This window comes from Molothrus aeneus, chromosome 3, assembly GCF_037042795.1.
Source record: "Molothrus aeneus isolate 106 chromosome 3, BPBGC_Maene_1.0, whole genome shotgun sequence".
Classification (NCBI taxonomy): Eukaryota; Metazoa; Chordata; class Aves; order Passeriformes; family Icteridae; genus Molothrus; species Molothrus aeneus.
This window is the reverse complement of record NC_089648.1, coordinates 75,693,840-75,713,603: the sequence shown is the minus strand read 5'-3', so window position 1 is coordinate 75,713,603 and position 19,764 is coordinate 75,693,840. Positions and strand designations below refer to the sequence as shown.

At 37.2% G+C, this 19,764-nt stretch overlaps 1 protein-coding gene across 1 annotated transcript in view; it reads right to left on the bottom strand.

Moving 5' to 3' along the window:
• NBAS (NBAS subunit of NRZ tethering complex) overlaps positions 1 to 19,764 on the bottom strand; it is a 161,429-nt gene that overhangs the window by 59,197 nt on the left and 82,468 nt on the right. Inside the window, exons 40-42 of the mRNA XM_066547200.1 lie at positions 19,453 to 19,590; positions 4,941 to 5,170; positions 1,819 to 1,929 (exon numbers count right to left, since the gene is read on the bottom strand). Coding sequence (XP_066403297.1) covers positions 1,819 to 1,929; positions 4,941 to 5,170; positions 19,453 to 19,590 — 479 coding nt within the window. The remainder of the gene's footprint in view (positions 1 to 1,818; positions 1,930 to 4,940; positions 5,171 to 19,452; positions 19,591 to 19,764) is intronic.

Sequence of the window (19,764 nt, the reverse complement as noted above, 5' to 3'; positions counted from 1 at the left end):
GTGTTTTTAGGGCAGGGCTGATTGCAGATAGGAAGACTTTATGGTGTTGTTCAGAAAGATTCTGGAACAAGAGGTTCTGTGATAGGCAAAAGTTTGTGTTGCTGAAATCATAAATTCCATTTTACAGAGTTTTGATAATCAAATGTGATCAGATTCCTCAAAAGAAATAACTAAATTTCCTCTTGATTTTTATAAAATGTCATTCTGAACAATTTTCAGACTCATATTTCACAAAAAAGTCATAATTCTTTGTCACCAAATAATCAAAAGTACAGTTAATACAAACTATGTTAATTCAAACTATGAAGCTCTTTTGAGCTTCTCCCTATGTAAAGTGGCTTACAGAAATACTGTATATTTGGTTAAAGAGATTAAGTCTTAGAATAAACTTAATTTCAGTTCAGAATGAATGCATAATGAAACATCTATTATTAATGCCATAATTCCAAGACTCAAATATACTGTAATGGTCATTTGCTGTCAATCAATTTTAAAATGAGATTATGATACAAAAATATGCTCAGCAGCATATTATGCTATTATACATCAACTTTTAAGACTTTCTTCGAATTTCACTGGAGAAAATATGGTTACTGTGTACTTCTGTGATTTCAGAATTCTATGAATACTAAATCAAGGAGGAGAAGAACAAAGAAAACAATAGAAAACTGTTGCAAAACAGTTGGTAATATTTGAGTCCCAGAGAAGGCAGCTGGCTCTTTCACACTCAGCCCAGTGTTGCCATGTTTATATCCTGACTGTTTTGTTTAAAGCAGTAAATAATTCAGCAGCATCAAAATTTAGAGGGTACGACTTCTATGCTTTTCAGAGGAAGTGAAGAAAAGTCTCAGAACATTATTTCATCTTCTCCAGACAATTCACTAGGCTTTGTTTTTTATGCCTCACATTTTAAAAAATGTTTCAATGCTTTTTTTAATTAATAATTAATGTTAAGAGACGTACCAACACTGCTGCAAGCTAAAGGTGCTTTAAGAATGTAACACTTGAAACAAACCAAATTAATTTCATCATATCTGTCAGAACAGTAGGTAAGAGCTGCTGCATTACACAGGGAGTTCTACATCAATGTCATCTGCATGCGCTATTCAGGCAAGTAGCTTGGTCTTCCATCAAATGGGTTTATTCTTCTTTCAGTAGGCAAAAACTGCCTGACATGAATGATGTAAGAGGTTAAAATAAATAAATACATAAATTAAAAAATATAGGTCCTAAAGCCACTGTGGAATAGACATTATAAGCACCCCTCCCCTTATGCCACACCAGTGCCACGTTTGGTCTGCCATAATCTTTTAGGCTAGAACAGTTTCAGTAAAACATTGTTAAAAGAAAAAGCTTACTTCTATCAAAAAATGAAACTAATATGAACAGATGCACAATGTGAATAGGGATATATTTATTTCCTCTATTATGTAGAATAGAGGTCAAAAGAGAGTAAAGAAAGAGTAAAAGAGAAACTATCGGGGACTGTCAGAGTAACTACAGGATAAGTTGCTACTGCAAGAGAGAACTAAACATTCAAAATTATGGAAACTTGAACACTGAAACAAAGTCCTGGAATACTCTGAAGAACAGTAAGACACACATGGACTTTTAACCTTGCCTGCATGCAACAGCAGTTTTCACAGCTGGCTGCAAAAGCATTACATGGAAAAGACAAATATTCCCATACTATCCCACCACAAGACAAATGAACACACAACCCAAACTCCACTCCCAATATAATTAAATTCCGTCATATTTTAGCATTTATTTCTGTGTAACAGAATTGTATGTGCATTTGCAGAGGAGACAACTTACCCACTGTCAGTGAATAAAAATTCCAGATGGGTCATGTAAACTTCCCAAAGTGGAACATTGTATCGCTGAGCCAAAGAAACGGCAATTTTATAGACATTTTCTTCAAGTGTCCTGGTAGAGGACAGTCATGAGAGAAAATAAGGAAAAGTTATGTTAAGCCCTATGAGACGTAATATGAAAATAAATGCTTATGTTAGAAAACTTACTATGTCTTTTTCATAAAACAAGAGCATAGAAAAAAATTTTAATAAAAATACATTAAGCGTGTCCTTCTGCATTTACTTATACTCGATGCTCCATTTGGGGAAAAAAAAAAGAAGAAAAAACCTACAAAGGTAATTCAGAGACAGGAACCTACTCCACAAGCACTGGTTCTTAACGGCAATTTCTACTCAACCCTGTGCTAAAGCAAAAATCTCAGTTTTCATTCCATTTCAATTACAAAGTGATGAAGGATGTAACTCATCACAGTTAGCATTTATTTGATTCAGTTGCAACACCTACAGTATTTTAGCACAACTGGTATATAAATCCTCAAACCTCTTCCTACTAGTTCACAGACAAAAACACTCCCAGTATTTGTAGACTAAAAGGTGGGAAGATGTCCAGCTCATTCTCTCCTAAAATTTTAAAAACTGCTTTTCTGTTAGTGCACAAACCCTTTGACAAAAGAAGAGGTGGAGATTATGGTAAAATATGAAAGCTTAAAGTTAACTTCATACTAATCTTTACTAATCCAGTATAGTTCGGTTTAAACAGAGATGAATGGCTCTTGTTTCTAGGCTGGCATAAAGGCAATACTGTTAAGGCTGATGCTGGGATTTTTGGGTTTTGGTTTCAGTTTGGTTGGGTTCAATCTTTTTAGGATAATTCCAAGAAAAACACTATTTGTGTGTAATTACTTCCTCATAGGCCTGTCATGAACAACTTCTTTAAAATGTACTTAATGTGAATCCTTGAGGAGGCTCTGCCTGAGCAGGGAGGGTGGGCAAGATGACCTCCAGAGGCCCCTTCCAAGCTCAGCTATTCTGTGATTCACTGAAAGAGGAAGATGGTATGAATGCTTTAGTTGCAAAATAATCCAGTCAATCATACAAAATAGGAGTGGCTCCTGGAACTAGTGGGATCCTTTCCTCCTGGAACTTTAGAAGCTATACCACAATCCTCCCCTTCTGTCTAAGAGTGGCATGCAGCAGCAGCCTAAGGCAGTGGTGGTTTAGGGAAATTATATCATATAAATGAAGAACAGTACAAGTAATTTATTCATTGTCAAAGTAATGACAAAAGCAAGCAGCTGTTGCACAATGAAAAGCTGAAAAAATGTCCATTACCTTGCAAAGAATCTTTTAGCTTTCTTTTACACACCCATTTTCATGCCCAGCCCTGCCTGCCTGTTGGTCTCAGTCCAAGAGCTGTCAAAGGAAACCTAACTGAAGGTGAGCACAGGCACACTTTGGATGTATTTTTGTGTTGCTTACCCAAGAGTGGTGCAAACTCAATAAACAACAGCTTCTAAAGATATACACCAAATACAGAAGATAATGCAGACTACTACCAGTTAGCTAGTTGTAGCAAATTGCTCCTTCTAGTACAAAGCTGTTTTGTAAATAAGATGTAATCTTTTCCAGGTGTTGTTCCTTCAAACAGCACTTCATAAAAGATTAAGAAACATGAGGCACTTAAATTAAAAAATAAGAACAAATATGCTACACAATTACATTGAATTTGTGCATCTTTTCCATTAGAAAATGCAGATTAAGACTCCACTGAGAAGATTAAAGCAAGGAAGCTGCAAGTTGAACAAGTAATTAACTGGATCTTTGCAACTGCCCAATATGGAAGTGCCACTTCTAACCCTTTCATATTGTGTTTTTACCTCTACTTACTGTAAGGAACTTTCTCTTCATATTTACTTTATTTTACAAGAGACAGTATCTATATACTCTTGGGTGAAAATGTAAGTTATCCTGCTGTAATCAAAGTAAGTATCTGTAATAAGAGAAGACTACTTGCACTGAAGTTTCTGTAGGTAGTCATCAAGATGTAACCAACTGACACACTAGACAGATAAGTTTAGTAACAATAGATACAAAGCAGGCAATTCTAATTGAAAGATGATTAAAAGATGATTAAAATCTATTTTTATGAATGCAGTGACAAAATCTGCAGTGACAAAAGCTATTTTTATGAATGCAGGTACAAATTTCACAGATATAAAGCATCAGCTTTGTGTCCAAAACCTGACCTTATACAACCACTCTTATTTGGTATATCAATTCCATTTAGTAGCAAATTTCTATTGGAATTGTAGCTATGAGTAGCTACACATGTGGAAAACTGAAAATATTTAAATATGCTCTTTAAAAGCTTTATGCAGACATCAGCTGAAAATCTGAGATTATATTTAAAGGTTCTTATTGCAGAGAACTTTCTCTGACAGTCTGTCAACTAGCCAGCTGTGACTGTCCCTAAAACATAAGCTATATTCATGACTTGTTCACAGCCTGAAGTACCTGCATGCAGATATTAATTAAAGGTATTTTTAATATGAAAAGTACTATCCTATATCCTTCTTTTTTTCTATTCTGGATTTCTGAAAGGTGAGATAAAAGCATGCTAAATATCAGAACATATGTGGTGAAGTACTTCCAAATGAAAATACATGGAAAAAATACAGTGATACGCAGCAGTTGTAACTAAATTATTATGAATAAAATACAGTTTAACAACTCTTTTTTTTTCAAATATAGTTCATTCTGAACTTTGATGCATGGGCATACCTTAATAGATTGCTAGTGCAGTTTTACAGGAGATGAAAGAAACAGACCAAACCGTCATCTATGCTCTGCTTTCATTAATCCCTGATTAATTTTAATATTAGAAGTTAGTAAATGAAGAGTTATAGATTCAATTATAAATCCATTTATTTGAGCAACATTTCATTTAAGTAGAGCAGTTACATAGAAAAAGCTCCAATTTTAGCAGTACTACAATATAAATCTCAAAAGCAAGTAAATTATCTCTCTAAAGGTCAGCACTACTCTCCATTTACTCTCCTAATTTAAAGCTTAAAGCTATTCTATTCTGAAACAGAGAAAACAAACCTAATACAGATTACTTACTCGGCCAATCCTAGTATTGTTTCTCTCTTGTACTGTGCATCTGCTGTAAATCTCTGCACATCCACTCCTTTGCCAAGTCCTTGCAGAGTCTGAGCCTGAGTGAAGTCCAGCAGTCGTTCATTGTAGTAATGCAGCTGATTTATCAAACTGGTGATTTCCTCAGGCCAGTCTGCCTGGGCATACTGAGTAACATGCTTTGTGACCATCTGAATCAACTCTTTTGGATCAGCCTGCAAAAATAACAGACAACAAACTAAAAAAAATCCCTGTTAATTCTGAACAAAGAATTATCAATATATAATTGACCCTTGTGTTCAAAACTAGGAGATTTGTTTCCATTTATGAGAAATTTTAAGTAAACAGAATTTAAAATTTTCTGTAAGGCCTATGTGCTCTGATACCATAATTTATCCTTTTGGAATGTTTTAGAATACTCCATATGATACAAATATTTTAAAAAACCCCAAACTTACCGCACCAAATTAATACTAACAAATGTTTCACTATGACTGAATTTATTTGTTTTTAAATTCCTCACTTTTATTTACATTGAAACTAGGTAACTGATGATTAATCAAACACTGAAGTAAAAGTTACTGAATTTCCAATATAAGACTGAAGAGAGGAATAGCTTTTAAGTGTTGAGAACTAATACTTTCAAAGAAGTATTGCAGGATCCACAAATTACTCGAAGCATTGCCTACACCCTGAATCTTCAAAGAATAAAACACTGATCATCTATGAGAACTAAGCAATCTCACTTTTCAAAATACCTTAATCAAAACTAAAACTTATTTTTTTGTGTTAGAAATTACACATCAAGTGCATCTGTTATAAATCATTAACTTCTGCAGTCAAAAATCCTCATAGAAAAGCAACAATTTAGAACACAAAGCATGAAAAATGAATGCATGTACTGTGGAGTGTTCCAATTTATCTCAACATCTGGACAGTGGCTATGCCTAGGCACCTCCACTTGAACAGAACTCTGTGTAACATCTAAACAGTTGGCTTACTCAATACCTTGATTTCTCTCTTCCATGAAAAATGAGGGCAACAGCAGCTCAATGCCCAAAAGATCCACTGTGACTTCTGTGTGGCATCCACTGAGGAAGGAGTACCTCCAAAAGAGCCACCAAAAAATACCTTAGGATGCCAGTGTAGATGAAGTATTTCCTAAGAGAAACAGCTGATGTAACTGCTGCGATCTCAAAAATTTTGAGAAGGAATGGAACGCAAGGAATATACTTTGTTTTTTTACTACAGAATTATTCTGCTACATTAGAAGATAAACTTGTGAACATTGAGTGCACAGCTGGGTAAAACATGCACCAAAAGTTTAAACCTTGAGGTGTGCTTTATTTTTTCTGTGACTTGATGGTCATTCTAAATTGATTTTTTTCCAAGTATCTTAATTGACAGGCTGCTCACCAAGTCACATTAAATGCTACAGGGCATCCTTTTTCCTCTTCACTCTGCATTTCTGAAGCCCTCCAAACATTGCAAACTCATTGGTTTTATAAACAGCAGCACTTCTCTCAAGGCTGCTTAGGAGATTGGTAGTAGAATAATAAAATTTCACAAAAAGAGACAGGCAAGCAGAGCAGTGCCTCTACAACACAATTATATCAGCTGGAAACCCATCCACAGCTTATTATGTACCCTGGTATCTCATTCTATGTGATACACTAGAAAACAGAGCATGGAGAGAGGGTAAGTCAGAGCAAGACAGGGAAACAGGTTTAACATAACTGCCTAAAACCTCCAGTGCACTGAGAAAGGCAGGTTCCTCAGAAAACCTATGGGAATAAATTTGCTCTCTTTTGTTAGCTTTCCCCTCTCTCCATTAAGGCCCCATTTGTTATATTTCTGTAAAAGCACCTGTGTGTAATCTTCCATGCTGCCTGTTTATGGTCCCAAGGACCTTATTTGGAAAGAATGTCTTGGGGTCTATTGGTCTTACTATTGTCAAATTTAGAATAAAAAAATCTGACACTATGTGAATACCCATGTATATATAACCCCAGATACATATGGCAAAATAAAGTGCAAACTATTCAATCTAGAAGATAAAAATTATACATTTAGATTAAGAAAACACAACTGAAGTTTTTTTACTGCAAGTAGTTTGCAAAGATTGTCTGATTCTGTTCACCACCAGAAATCTTTCAATCAAGTGTTATCCTCTTATCTCTTAAAAAACCTGTGGCCTAAACTATCACAGCATATGAATCCAAAATTAGTGAAATCCCACAGTCTTCTGTTTGGTATCAAGATGCATTGAACTTGTATTTCTTAATTTTAAGTATTCATTTTTTAACATCGTCACAGTTTTAATAATGCATATCTTTTAGAAGAAAAGCAAAACTATTTCTACATCCATTAAATAGCTAATTCCATTAGACATAATGCTTGTTCTAATGAACAGTAAGAGACAAAAAATCACTACAGCTGCATCACCAGTTTTCAAAAAATGTTTTAACAAATTTTAATTGAAAAAACTGTAACAACTGTAACAACAGTACCTGGTCATGAAGAAAATCGGTAAAATCAGTCAAGTCTGAATCTTACTGCAACATTCACAGAGTTTTTCAATTCTTGGACATTCTTCAAATTGTAATAGACAGCAATTTGTGTAAATACAAACTAATTTTGACAAGTAAGACCAATAAGATGCCATATTCAACTTGTTCCCTTTATAACATCACCTGTCAAAAACCACACCAACAACCCCAAAGAGCTACTACGCAATTCTGTTGGTTTTTCAGAGTCCTTTGGCCAGTTAGAAATTGTGCTTAGGTGTCCAACTCCCCAATTTGCCCGATAATCTCCTCCAGTACTTCTAGAGAGGTGTTTGGAAAAAAGCCTTCTCTCCTGTGATCATGCAGGAAGGGCATTTTACATGCACAAATTGTAAACACAGGGTAAGTTTCCAAAGAAGCCACAAGAGCTGACCCAAATGTATTAACACCCTTAACTCAGAAGCCTCCCTAGCACTGGCAAGGGAAATCCCTCAGGAACCCCCTGCCAATGCATTTCACTCAGCTCTTGGGCTAACGCTATATTTGTGCTGGCAGAGGCCTTACTTAGGAATTAAGAAAAAAAAAAAAAAAAACAGAATGGAGAGAAAAGAAAAAGCACACATCACTTCAGCATAAAGCTAATTTAATTTCATGCTCTTGGATGTCATTTACTCAACACAGGTCATATTTCTATCCCTATTGCCCCACTGGTTGTTAACAATCCCTCAGTAGGGATTCAGGGTCCACCTGAGTAAATGTTTTAAAGCAGTTCTTTTCTGGTCACCCTCTGGAAGTGACATCAGTGAAGCCCCTCAATATGTGTGCCACTGTGATAGTATAAAAGCAACACTGGTTTTATAAGCAAATAGGAGATTTTGATCTTGGAATGTCCTCATTCTTATGCCTGAGTTAATCTTCAATTTTTGTGGATTTTTTTCCAGGCAAGTTGGTATGCCTTTTTTCCTCTTCCAATCTATGTAAGACTTAATTCAGTCATATGCATCAGAAACAAATTAAAAAAAACAAAAAAAAAATTAGCTACTATGCTGCTCCTCTCCTACTCCGGAAGTGGCAATAATTTCACAACTATGGTAATACTAATTAAAAAAAGAATAATAAAATTTAAAAAAAATGCTCTACTGTGAACACTTTATCACTGATATAATAATAGATCACTGTAAGGCTATTTGGCTTGCTTATTTCTTTTAAGGCCAAGAATCCATCCAATTGTTCTTAAATAACCTATTATACTTTTGATTCTGTTTTTAATGTAAATAATCTACAGACTGCAGTACAAAAATGATCAGAAAAAGTGATGAGAAAACCTAAAAACTGCTTAGATCAGAGGCCTATCCTCTCATAATCACCTCAAAGACAAAACTGACACTGTGGACCTCTCTGGATTGAGGTTGCAAAGCATTTCCATCACCTTTTGAACTGTAATCTTTTGGCAATGGGCAAAAGCTGCCACTGCATTCAGCCACAGAAATCCAAAAGGAAGGCAGAGGACAGGCTCCCTTGTGCCCAGATCCCTGTAACATCAGGTTTGTTTTACACCATTTTAAGCAATCCTAAGAAAGGTATCATGTCCCAGAGGGAGACACATACACCAAGCAAAATCCTCATGATTAGCAAAACAAGGAGATGACAACACATGAGCAAGAGTGACCAGGGAGCAGGGTTTAAGGTTCCTGCTGCAGACACACCAGGGAGCAGGGTGTAAGGTTCCTGCTGCAGACACACCAGGGAGCAGGGTGTAAGGTTCCTGCTGCAGACACACCAGGGAGCAGGGTGTAGGGTTCCTGCTGCAGACACACCAGGGAGCAGGGTGTAAGGTTCCTGCTGCAGACACACCAGGGAGCAGGGTGTAAGGTTCCTGCTGCAGACACACCAGGGAGAAGGGTGTAGGGTTCCTGCTGCAGACACACCAGGGAGCAGGGTGTAGGGTTCCTGCTGCAGACACACCAGGGAGAAGGGTGTAGGGTTCCTGCTGCAGGCACACCAGGGAGCAGGGTGTAGGGTTCCTGCTGCAGACACAGCTGCACTTTGCCCATTTCCCTGCCTCTGCAGTTGCTGCCCATCACCAGTGCAGCTGGGAACCAAACCTCACCTCTAGAATGCATTCATATTTCAGAAACAAGAGCTCTCTCTAATCCTTATAGCAACTGCCACAGTCCTTGCAGCAAGAGATTCAATGTGCTACAAATTTGATGGAGGGGAAGGCAAGAGAAAAAGAATGAAGTGAAGCACATAAGACAATAATTTTCCTCACATACTGAAGCAGGAAAAAAGATTTACAGGAACAAAATAGTTCACCCAAGAAGTAAAATCCTGAATGTGCCTGTTCACTCAAGAAATACACTCCATCTCTCCACAGGACAGCTTTTCATTAATTAAATTAATGACACCTGTCCTCAACTTAGACTTTTGTCATGCTGTGAATAAAAAGTACTTTAACTTAGATACAGCACCACATGAATTTGGGGTAGCCAACCTTCCATATCACAGCTGTCTCACATCTGATCTGCCCAAAGTAAAAGATAAAACGTATGGCTAAAATGGAAGACCAGAACATCTCAGAAATAAAGCTTTATTGTCACATAACTCAAATGTGAGGATACCTCAACCTTATTGTCCTTTCACTGCTGCAGCTACACGTATTGTGTGACAACAGTTTTGGTCAGAATCAGCTTTCATGACCATTTCTTAAAAGGCTACAGGAAGCAGCAGATCTCATCACTCATCAGTGAAATCACATGAGGTCAATATAAAATACCTACCAGAATACCTTCTGTAAGCTACAAGATGCATCAGGATCAAGTTGTACAAACTTATTTTAACAATGAAGTAGAGAATCTATTGCTCATCTCATCTCTATTGTTAAACCTGTAAGTCTTACACATTCAGACATTAAAACAATATTCTGTTTCAGATTTAAAATCTTAAATTATCTGTCAGAAGTTTTTGTAGCATACTCTAATGTCTCAGCTATAATTAAGTATAATGGTTTTAAAGCCTGGCCATATTCTTAAAAAAATACTTCTCACCACAGTATGGTACATGGTACTGCAAACAAGGTATTTCCTACTGTACTAAAAAATTTGTATCTGTATTATGTAGATGCAGGAAGGCAGCTGTGGATTTAAATTCCCTAGCCTCCCTTCCTTCCCTTACCACAGATTTCATGCAGATGTATCTTTTTTTCCTGAATGTTTTAAAGTTTCATTCCAGATGTATGACAGTATTAAAAAAAAAAATATTTCTGGATCACAGCACTGCTGCAGGAACAAAACCAAAAAATATTGCAAGAGGCTGCTGTTCCATAATAAAACAAAAGTAATTAGAAATGTTGTCCAGGCAGTTGTTTCTATATCTATGCTAAGTGACTTGTGCTTGAAGAGTTGAACTAATTGCTCTAGTGCTGTTTTTATAGGAACACAGAATTGTTTGGATTGGAAGAGACATTAGAGATCCTCTTGTTCCAAGACCCTGCCATGGGCAGGGACAGCTGAAACTAAACCAAGCTGCTGAGAGCCCCATCCAAACTGGCTTTGAAGACTTCCAGGGATGGGGCATCCACGCCTTTTCCAGGCAACCTGTTCCAGTGCCTCACCACCTTCACACTGAAGAATTTCTTCCTCATACCTAATCTGAACCTACCCTCTCTTTCAGTTTAAACCCAGTCTAAACCTTCCCTCTTTCAGTTTAAACCTGTTCTCCCTTGTCTGCTCACTACATGACCTTGTAAAAGTCCCTCTCCAGATCTCTTGTAGCCCCTTCAGGTACTGGAAGGTGCTACGAGGTCTCTCCTGATCCTTCTCTTCTCCAGGCTGAACAACCTCAACCCTCTCAGACTTTCCTTCCCTCTGAGCATCTCTGTGTCCCCTCCTTGCCCTGCTGCCCGCACTGCTTTTGATGCAGCCCAGGACACAATCAGCTCTCTTGGCTGTGAGCGCACATCACTGGCTGATGTCAAGCTTCTCAGAGAAACACTTTTTTGCTTTGATTTCTATCAGCTATTCCAACAAGAATGAGGAATAATTTCTCCCAAGAGTAAATGTTTTCATAGGTTTTTTCCTACCTTGTGCTCTCTTACAGATTTTCTGTTTGATAAGTCAGGCTGAGGTAGAAAAATCTCATCATTTCATCTGACAGCTCTTTTAGTGAAAATAACACATGATATATAAAAGGTTAAAGCGTCAACTGAAAGAACATTTCTGAAAATAGAAAATTACTACATGGTTTTGAGTGAAGTGCCTACTAAATTCATAGCATATAATTCATTTCCTATTTGCAGTCAGCATTACTCTCAGTAAATAAGTGCCATGTTTTTGGTAATAATCCTAACCTTCTGTCTATCTCCCTTTTGTCTAAAAAACAAATCTTTGTGCTTTCTTTTTGAATAAATTATGTAATTGGCTATTCTTTCAGAATATGTCTTTTATCTTGACCTATATGGTACCAACTGTAGTCATATACAGACTTTAGGACAAGCATAAACTCCTACTGCAAAACTACTGCAGTATTATGCAATTTCAGTTTAAGTACAATACTGTTTCTTTTTAACTTGTACAGTTACTTAACTTGATACATGCAAATATTTATATCTCTTACTAATTTAAAGATTAAAAACTAGATATCCCATGAGCTACAAAAACACTTAGCTACCTCTTCCCTGACAGCTATTAAAATGCCAGAAGTCAGATATTTTTCATCCTGATCCAACAGCACTGCTAGCACTTCTGAGAAGTGCAGGTTTCTCAGTGACCACATTACATTATTGGGATATACGTTTTTATTAGTAGTCTCCTCAGCTAAATACAGAGGCCAATCTAGTATTTAGCCTCAGTTCTCCAAGATGTAAAAGAAAAAAACACCAACGCAAACCAACCAACCAACAAACCCCACCAGCAAGGAGTCAAACAACTAAAAAACAAAGGGATGGAGAAGCCTACTCTCTCACTCGAAGGAAATTCAGCAATTGAAAGGTAACTTGTATTGCCAATTCAGATGAATGAAATTTTGCTACAATGTTTTTAATAATGAGATGACTAGCAAATTTCACGCAGGTTGCCTGCAAAATCCATGATGCTCACTGACGGGAGAAAACAGTTACAGAAGCTTGGAAAAGAAGGTAAAAGAGAAGATAAAACTGCTTGAGTATGGTAAGACTGCTTCAAAAAGCTGTTGGTCACCTCTGTACTGTTTCCCAGAGAGGGAAAACCCTTCACAAGAAGGAAAAGCATTAGCACTTATCCCAGCTATCTCCCTCACATGAAAAATCACTACTATGTCTCCAGAGAAATGTGGGCAAGCTAAAACTCAACCCTCTGCTGAAATGAAAGGCTAGTTTGAAGATCCTCTTTTCTAAAAGAAAATTTCTGAACAGCTGTCTAAAGAACAACACTTGCTCTGCTTTCAGAAGTAGGATTTGACAGAATAGCTCATATAACCCTTGAGAAATAGAAATAAGCAAGATTATAAGCGTCTAATTTCATAAGTACACTTTATCTTGAAGAAATGAAACAGGGGAATGGGGGCAACACCTAACAACTATTTAACAATAGGTATTTTCTGAGTCACCTAAATATTATTTGGTCCCAGCTAAGAATGGTAATACTTTGTCATGTTGTGTTCTTAACAAAGAAAGATGAAGATCTGTGAAACACTGGCTTATCTGTATCAAACACATCACAACCAAAAGAATCTACTTGTCACAATCTGGCTGCACTGTCCCTAATTGCTGGATTAGATTTCAGGGACCATACCAGAAGATGTTCAAAACTAACCATATTTGCTGGCAGTTCAGGAGAGCTCACTTGAGCTTTAAGCCTTTGGATACACAACAGTTTATTGAGTTCTCCATTTTTGTTAGCTTAAATATTCACTCATTTTGAAAATGTGCGATAATGTGTTGAGACATCACTGAAAAATAAGCAAATCAATGAGGAAAGCTCACAAAATATGACATGCTAGAAAGGAAATTTTAAGTGCTAAATAAAGTGCCAGGAACATGTTTGATAAAGTATGGTAAAGCTGACAGAAAAAGTTCTGAAAAGCGCTCAAAATCATGAAGCCAGCTAGAGAAGTGGCAGGATCCCATGGAGAAAAGGTGTGGAAGGAGCAGTCATGGATAATTCCACAGCAGTAGGAATCATGAGATCTTTGTGTCAGCCCTCACTGCTGAAGGTGTGGGGAGAGGAGCCCCATGAGTTAAATGAATCTGGAAGGTGTCAGTTATGTGCTTGCACACCATGATCAGCTGGCATTCATCCCTCAGTTCTGAAGGACCACAAATGTGAAATTATGGTAAATGGCAGGCCAAGGTGCACCAACAAATATTTTTAAAAATAACATGCCAGCGTGCAAGTTCCATCTGAAAAAATAGGATGTAAAGGCAATCTTCATAGGGACTGTAGCCCAGCAAGTCAAATGTCTATCCCTAGTAAAATGGCAGACTGTATAACAAATATTAAGACCACTGAGCAATAAGAGATTGGTGAGAAAAGATCAGCATGGCCTCTGTTCACTGGCTGGAGGGCTATGAGGGTATCAAAGAGCACACACACAAACGAAATCAAATACACAGAAATCTTGCAAAATACTTTCACAAGTTTTCACACTGAAGTCCAACCAGAAAAGTGAAGTTATTAATGGATTGGAAGAAATCTGGTGAAACAAGAGATAGAAGCTTGGAGATTGCTTTTTAGAGAGGAGAGAGTCAACAGCAAGTACTGCAGAGGCAGGTTTTGAGACCACTTTTATTCAGAATCCATTACTGATGATCTAGAGGAGGATTCTGATGATACTAGGGTCTTTGAATTCTCCCCAGATCAGTTGTTAGTCTGCCCGGTAGTCCCATTCATGGTGCCTTCTGCCACTGCCCTCCTTTTCCTTGGTTCTCCTCTCCATCACAGAGTCTACACACACAAAGGAAGACCAATGGGAGAGTGAATAGTGCAACATAAATTCAAGGAATTATACACTCATCTCTCCCAGCTTTTCTAACTATCAGGTAATGCACTGGACTTGGAAACAGAAGTATCATCAAATTCAACAGATTCACTCACCAAGTGTTAACGAGTATCAGTACCTGAACATGCATAAACATGCCATTAACATGTTAATAGTGTAGGATATAAAACACTAAGAAGTATTAGGCATAACCAGCAGCATGAAAGAGAAGTGGAGCAACCCAAAGACCAGCAAAGAAACTTGAACTTGATGCAGAACATACAACAGAAATTTCCAACAGTGAAACAACAAGGAAAAATCACACTGCCAAATGAAACTTGCTAGTTTTCAGCATCACAAACAAAACAGAAAGAGATGAGGGCCAGAGATGAGGGCTTGAATCAGGACTTAAAAAACCCCAAGTTTAAAGCCCATCATAGGCCAGAAATAAAGAGCATTTTACCATTTTACCATCTACAACTACCATCTAGCCCTAGTGCTAGCCATAGCACTTATGAATGGAAAGCTGAATGTCCAGACAAAATGAAACAAGACTGCCTGATGCAGTTTGTCAGTTTTGCATGTTAGTTATGCATATGATGTAAAACATTATCTACATAAATACAAGTTGAGATTAAAAATGTATATATTATCTCTAGTAAGCTGAAATCGTAATTTAGGAATGTGACAGAATATGCAAAACAATATGCAACTGTTTATTGAGCATTCCAATAAGAGATTAGCGCTTACCTCATGCATAGTGACTTAACCTTTGGCTGCACTAGAGTGTCAGGTTAAAGCCATTAGGACCTTATCTAGTACGGGTAATAGATCTGTTATCAGATGCATCAGATCTGCCTCCCTCCCTTTTTCCTGTATGCAGCCTTCTTATATAATGTCTATTTCCATTTCAGATTAAGTCTTTATTTCCAACATCCTGTATTTGGAATATTACATAAAGCTGTAGCATACGGACCACGGCTGGGAGTTTTACTTCTCTGGATTAATATGACCATATTTTTAATTTATACCAACCTTACACAAACAAGCAACAAAACCTTGGGAGCCAGGTGAAGCTGGCAGAATTAAATCCTGGCAGACAACAGAAATTTCTACATATTCCATCCCAAGTGCAAAGCACTCCTCTTTTGACCAAATTTTTGCCTCTTAGAGAGAGATTGATAGAGGCTTTCCAAAGCAGCAAGCAACAAAAAAGGAAGCAGATTAAGTGCACAGAGCACAAGTTCACTGCATAAATGTACCCTCTCATATAGTGGCTAAATACATATCTGGCTATTTAACTCTGTGGGACTGAACTCCCAGCTTCTTCACCAATTCTAGGCCACAACAAGAGAAGTATCACTAAGGAGAATCTCTGAGCTTACCACTTCAACATACTGTCAGTTGCAATGCACAAACGGACAGGAATCAAACTCACCTTCTTGAATGAAAAGTAGCATATAAGGGAAGAAAATAAAAAACTAAGAATTTTCTGCTAACAGCAAATCTCCTTATCTGGTATTATGTGCAAATTCCCATTCCGCTCTGCAACTCAGCAGTATTTGTTGTACCTGTTGTTTGATACTCTAAAAAAAAGCTTGCCCCCTCAGCTGAGGTCAGTAAAATAATCCTCTTCAAAACAACAGAAACACCTCAACTACAGAGTATTAGCATAAGGACAGGAACGTAACATATTCATTAACCTCAGGATAATTAAGCATTCTCACTCCCCTCTAGAGTAAACAATTTATTTTGGTCAATTATCAGATCACCAGGATAGGACAAATGAGGAGATAAGCTGCTACAAGAAGAATTACCCAGCAAATTCCTTGGTCAGTTGTACAGCTTTTCTTCTTGTTCATCAAGACTGGGAATTAGTGAGAGGTGAATCAGAGTGGCAGTGGGGCAGCAGCCTGGCTGCTATGCAAACAAGGTTCAGCAACAGCTGAAACAGGCAGGTTACCAACCCTTCTAGACACAAATGCAAAAGCACAGCACCACAGGGGCTGCAATGAAAAGTCAATCCCACCCTGTTACAGACCTAAACCAAAAAAAAAAAAATAGGTCCTCAAAGTGTAATTAGTCTTCTCATACCAGTACATTCCACATACACTCTATTCCTGGAAATTTTGCTCTATTCTTCTGACCTTTATCTGCATTTTTCTTAGGTTGGAGAGCTCCTTTAACATATTACTCAGGACAAGAAAGTAATATAGCTCAGATGCCTTAAACTGTGACTGTTACATTTATGTTATCATAACAAGTAAAATTTGAAATTGTCTTGGGCACAAAATTAAAGTAATACTTTACAGCCAGATCCCATTGTTTGTCCTAGAAGCAAAAGAATAACTTTACCAGAAACTGAAATTATCAAGATGATTTCCTTTTGGGCATCAACAATACAAAAAGTGATAGTGAGAATTTCTGACAATTTATGACTCTGGTTTGATGCATAGATATTAGCTGTCAGTATTTCACATCACAACTAAAACAAACAAAAAAAGAAACAAGCCTTCATGCAACAGACCAAATCACTACTTCAAAATATCTTCCTTGACTAACTGGAAAGTCTTGAAAGTCTGTCCTAGCCAACAGAAGAGGAGCTCTCCTTGCATTTCTCATTATCCTTCTAACATTTTGCTCTGTCATTTCCATTCTATCAACATTTCTCCTGTTCTGCCAGAGGCACTCATGAACTCTTTTCAAACAATGTCATTTTAAAATGAGAAACACAGAATGTGTAGACTTTTCTATGCTTCCATACAGTTTCCTTTAAATTCAGATAATTTTCCAACAGTTTACTACTTGATTCACCGGACTAGAAAAATCACAGCTACTGTGACTCAGATGCTCATAGACAGAAACAAATGCTCCATGACCTTGAGGTTTCACCTTCTGAGCATGTAGCTGAAGTGCCAGATTTACTGGCCATTGGCTGTTCACCCTCACCCAAAAAAATGCATTCAGATACCTTCTGAGAATATGTACAACTTCGAGGCAGGCAAAGGACCTAGGGATGCACTTCTGCTTTCACAAACAGCCACAAGATAAAGATGATGCAAGCCACCAGTGCCGTGAGTCGGAAGACAACCTACTACAGAATGACATCTCCAACTGAGTATAACATGTTCATAGAAGTTTGAGATCAATTTTCTTTTCCTCACACAGAACGCTTAGAAAACACAAAAAAAAACCCTCATGGCTAGATCTACTCCCATGGACAGAAACCAGAATAGCATTTATGAACAAACTTGCAGGTGGACCCATTCTTTATTACCAGCTTCTAAGATGTAAATTTAAGCAAATGCCCGTTTTGCATAAAAATTAAGCATAAATTGGGCATTTAAGTCTGGCATTTAGCATTTTTGGTTTGGGCTTTTGGAAAAAAAACAAGTATGTTTATTTTGGTCAAAAGTATCTGTTTCTATTTCTTGTAATCTACCTCTGTGACATTCCTTCACTGAATACCCTTGGAATTAGCAACAATGAATTATCAATTAGTATTTGCCTATGGTTGTTTTTTTACTGGCATCCAGGCTAGTTTTGGTGGGGTTTTTTCCTGTTTTTTTGGTGTGCTCTTCATTCAATCTTTTTCTACAATTGTTTTCAAAAGCTATTGTTTAAGAGTAGCTTAAACATAGAACCTACTATTTCTAGCATACAACTTAGAATCCAGTATTTATCACAGTCACATACAGTATTTTACCAAGATGGAACAAAGATCCATCCAAAGATCTTTGGATTAGCCAAAGATCACATCACAGTTAAGAGATAAGTTGCATGGTGCCATTGATAAGACTTTGCTTATTAAATGGAAATGGGAGTACAAATAGTTCAATCTAACATCTCTGTCCTCATTCTTGTAACTTGCACTTTCCAAAAGCTTCTTAGATCTTCCTGTAAAATAGGACTGTTTAAAAAAGCTAAAGTAAGAAAAAAAGCCCCACAAAATCGCACAAACTTTTTTTCATTAAAATTATCTTGCAGCAGGAAGATTTACAGGCTCAAAGAAAGCTTTTTAACAAACATGAATTAATTCTTCACAACCAACCTATTTTTCAAGCCCCACAGTTGTGGGCTATGTTTTCCTTTAGTATCTAACCAGAAGAGAGTAAAATGAACATCTCAGCAGGAACATGAAAGGCTTCCTAATTGCACAATTGGGCGAATATCAAAATAGGCTTTCTGCTGTAAATCAGGAGTCATTCTTAACATGGAAAAAACCAATTCTCTCATGCCACAGTGGTGATTACTTCTTTTTCAGAAAACTTGTGACCAGAAGTGTTCTTTTAGCTACAGTTGAGAGTCAGGCTGAAAAGCAAACAGTCCAGAGAGCTTCTTCACAGGAGGAAAGAACTGGTGTAAATTCAGAAAGGCTCTCTTGGAGCAAACAAGGGGTTTTATGCAGGCACCTTAGTAAGAATGCCAATCAGTGCCTTATTAAACTTTTGTATGCCACCTCTTCCATTTAGTACAGGCTTCACCGTGAAACTGCTTTAAACACTGTCAATGGAGAACGGGCAAAAAGTAGTGCCATTCCAAAAACGGAAACTTGTCAAAGGAAATTAAAAAAATTCCCTATGAATGAGGATGAATTTTCAAAACACCATATGTAAACTGAAATACAATTCAAAACACCCTAGGTGAGGCTATGGAAACTTTCTGAAACGCACTGTTTCTGTTGAAATGGACTTTACTTTTCCTGGGAAGTACTATATTGCCTTGGACACAGTATTGCAAGGTAACAGCATAAGCTATACTCATTACTGCTTAGTGCTTATAAGCTACTTTGAAGACTGATAGTGCTGTTACCTAAAAATGACACTTGATATTGTGCTTCAAAAACTCCTCCACAAATTGTGAAGTACTTGTTTGTTTACAGCACTGTAGAAGAATAATTATGCGTAACACAACAGGCTGCTTACAGTGTAAGTCAGATCAGCCCCTTAACAGGCTTAACTCATGTACTGGCTTTTTAGAATAGCTTTTACACTGAACATTAATGAATGTGGCTTTAAAAAGAAAAGAGCACTAACCCTGTAGAGAGGGTGGCATTTGTCCTTGAAACATGGTGCCAAACGAGCATAGATCTGCAGGCTATAGTAATAACTTGCCAGCTGGAGAGATAACGCAGAATGTAATTGCTTTTCAAAGCACTTGTTGGCATCTACCACCTAGAAGAAATAGAGAATTAATTTACATGGAAGAATTAGCAAGCATACAACATTAAGTGTTCAAACTTTCTAAAAAGCTACTTGCTATCATTTAGAAATAGCTCTGTGTTTTTTCTGGCACAGAAGTAAATCAATAACCTCCATACATAAAGATAATTCTACATTATGGTGGTT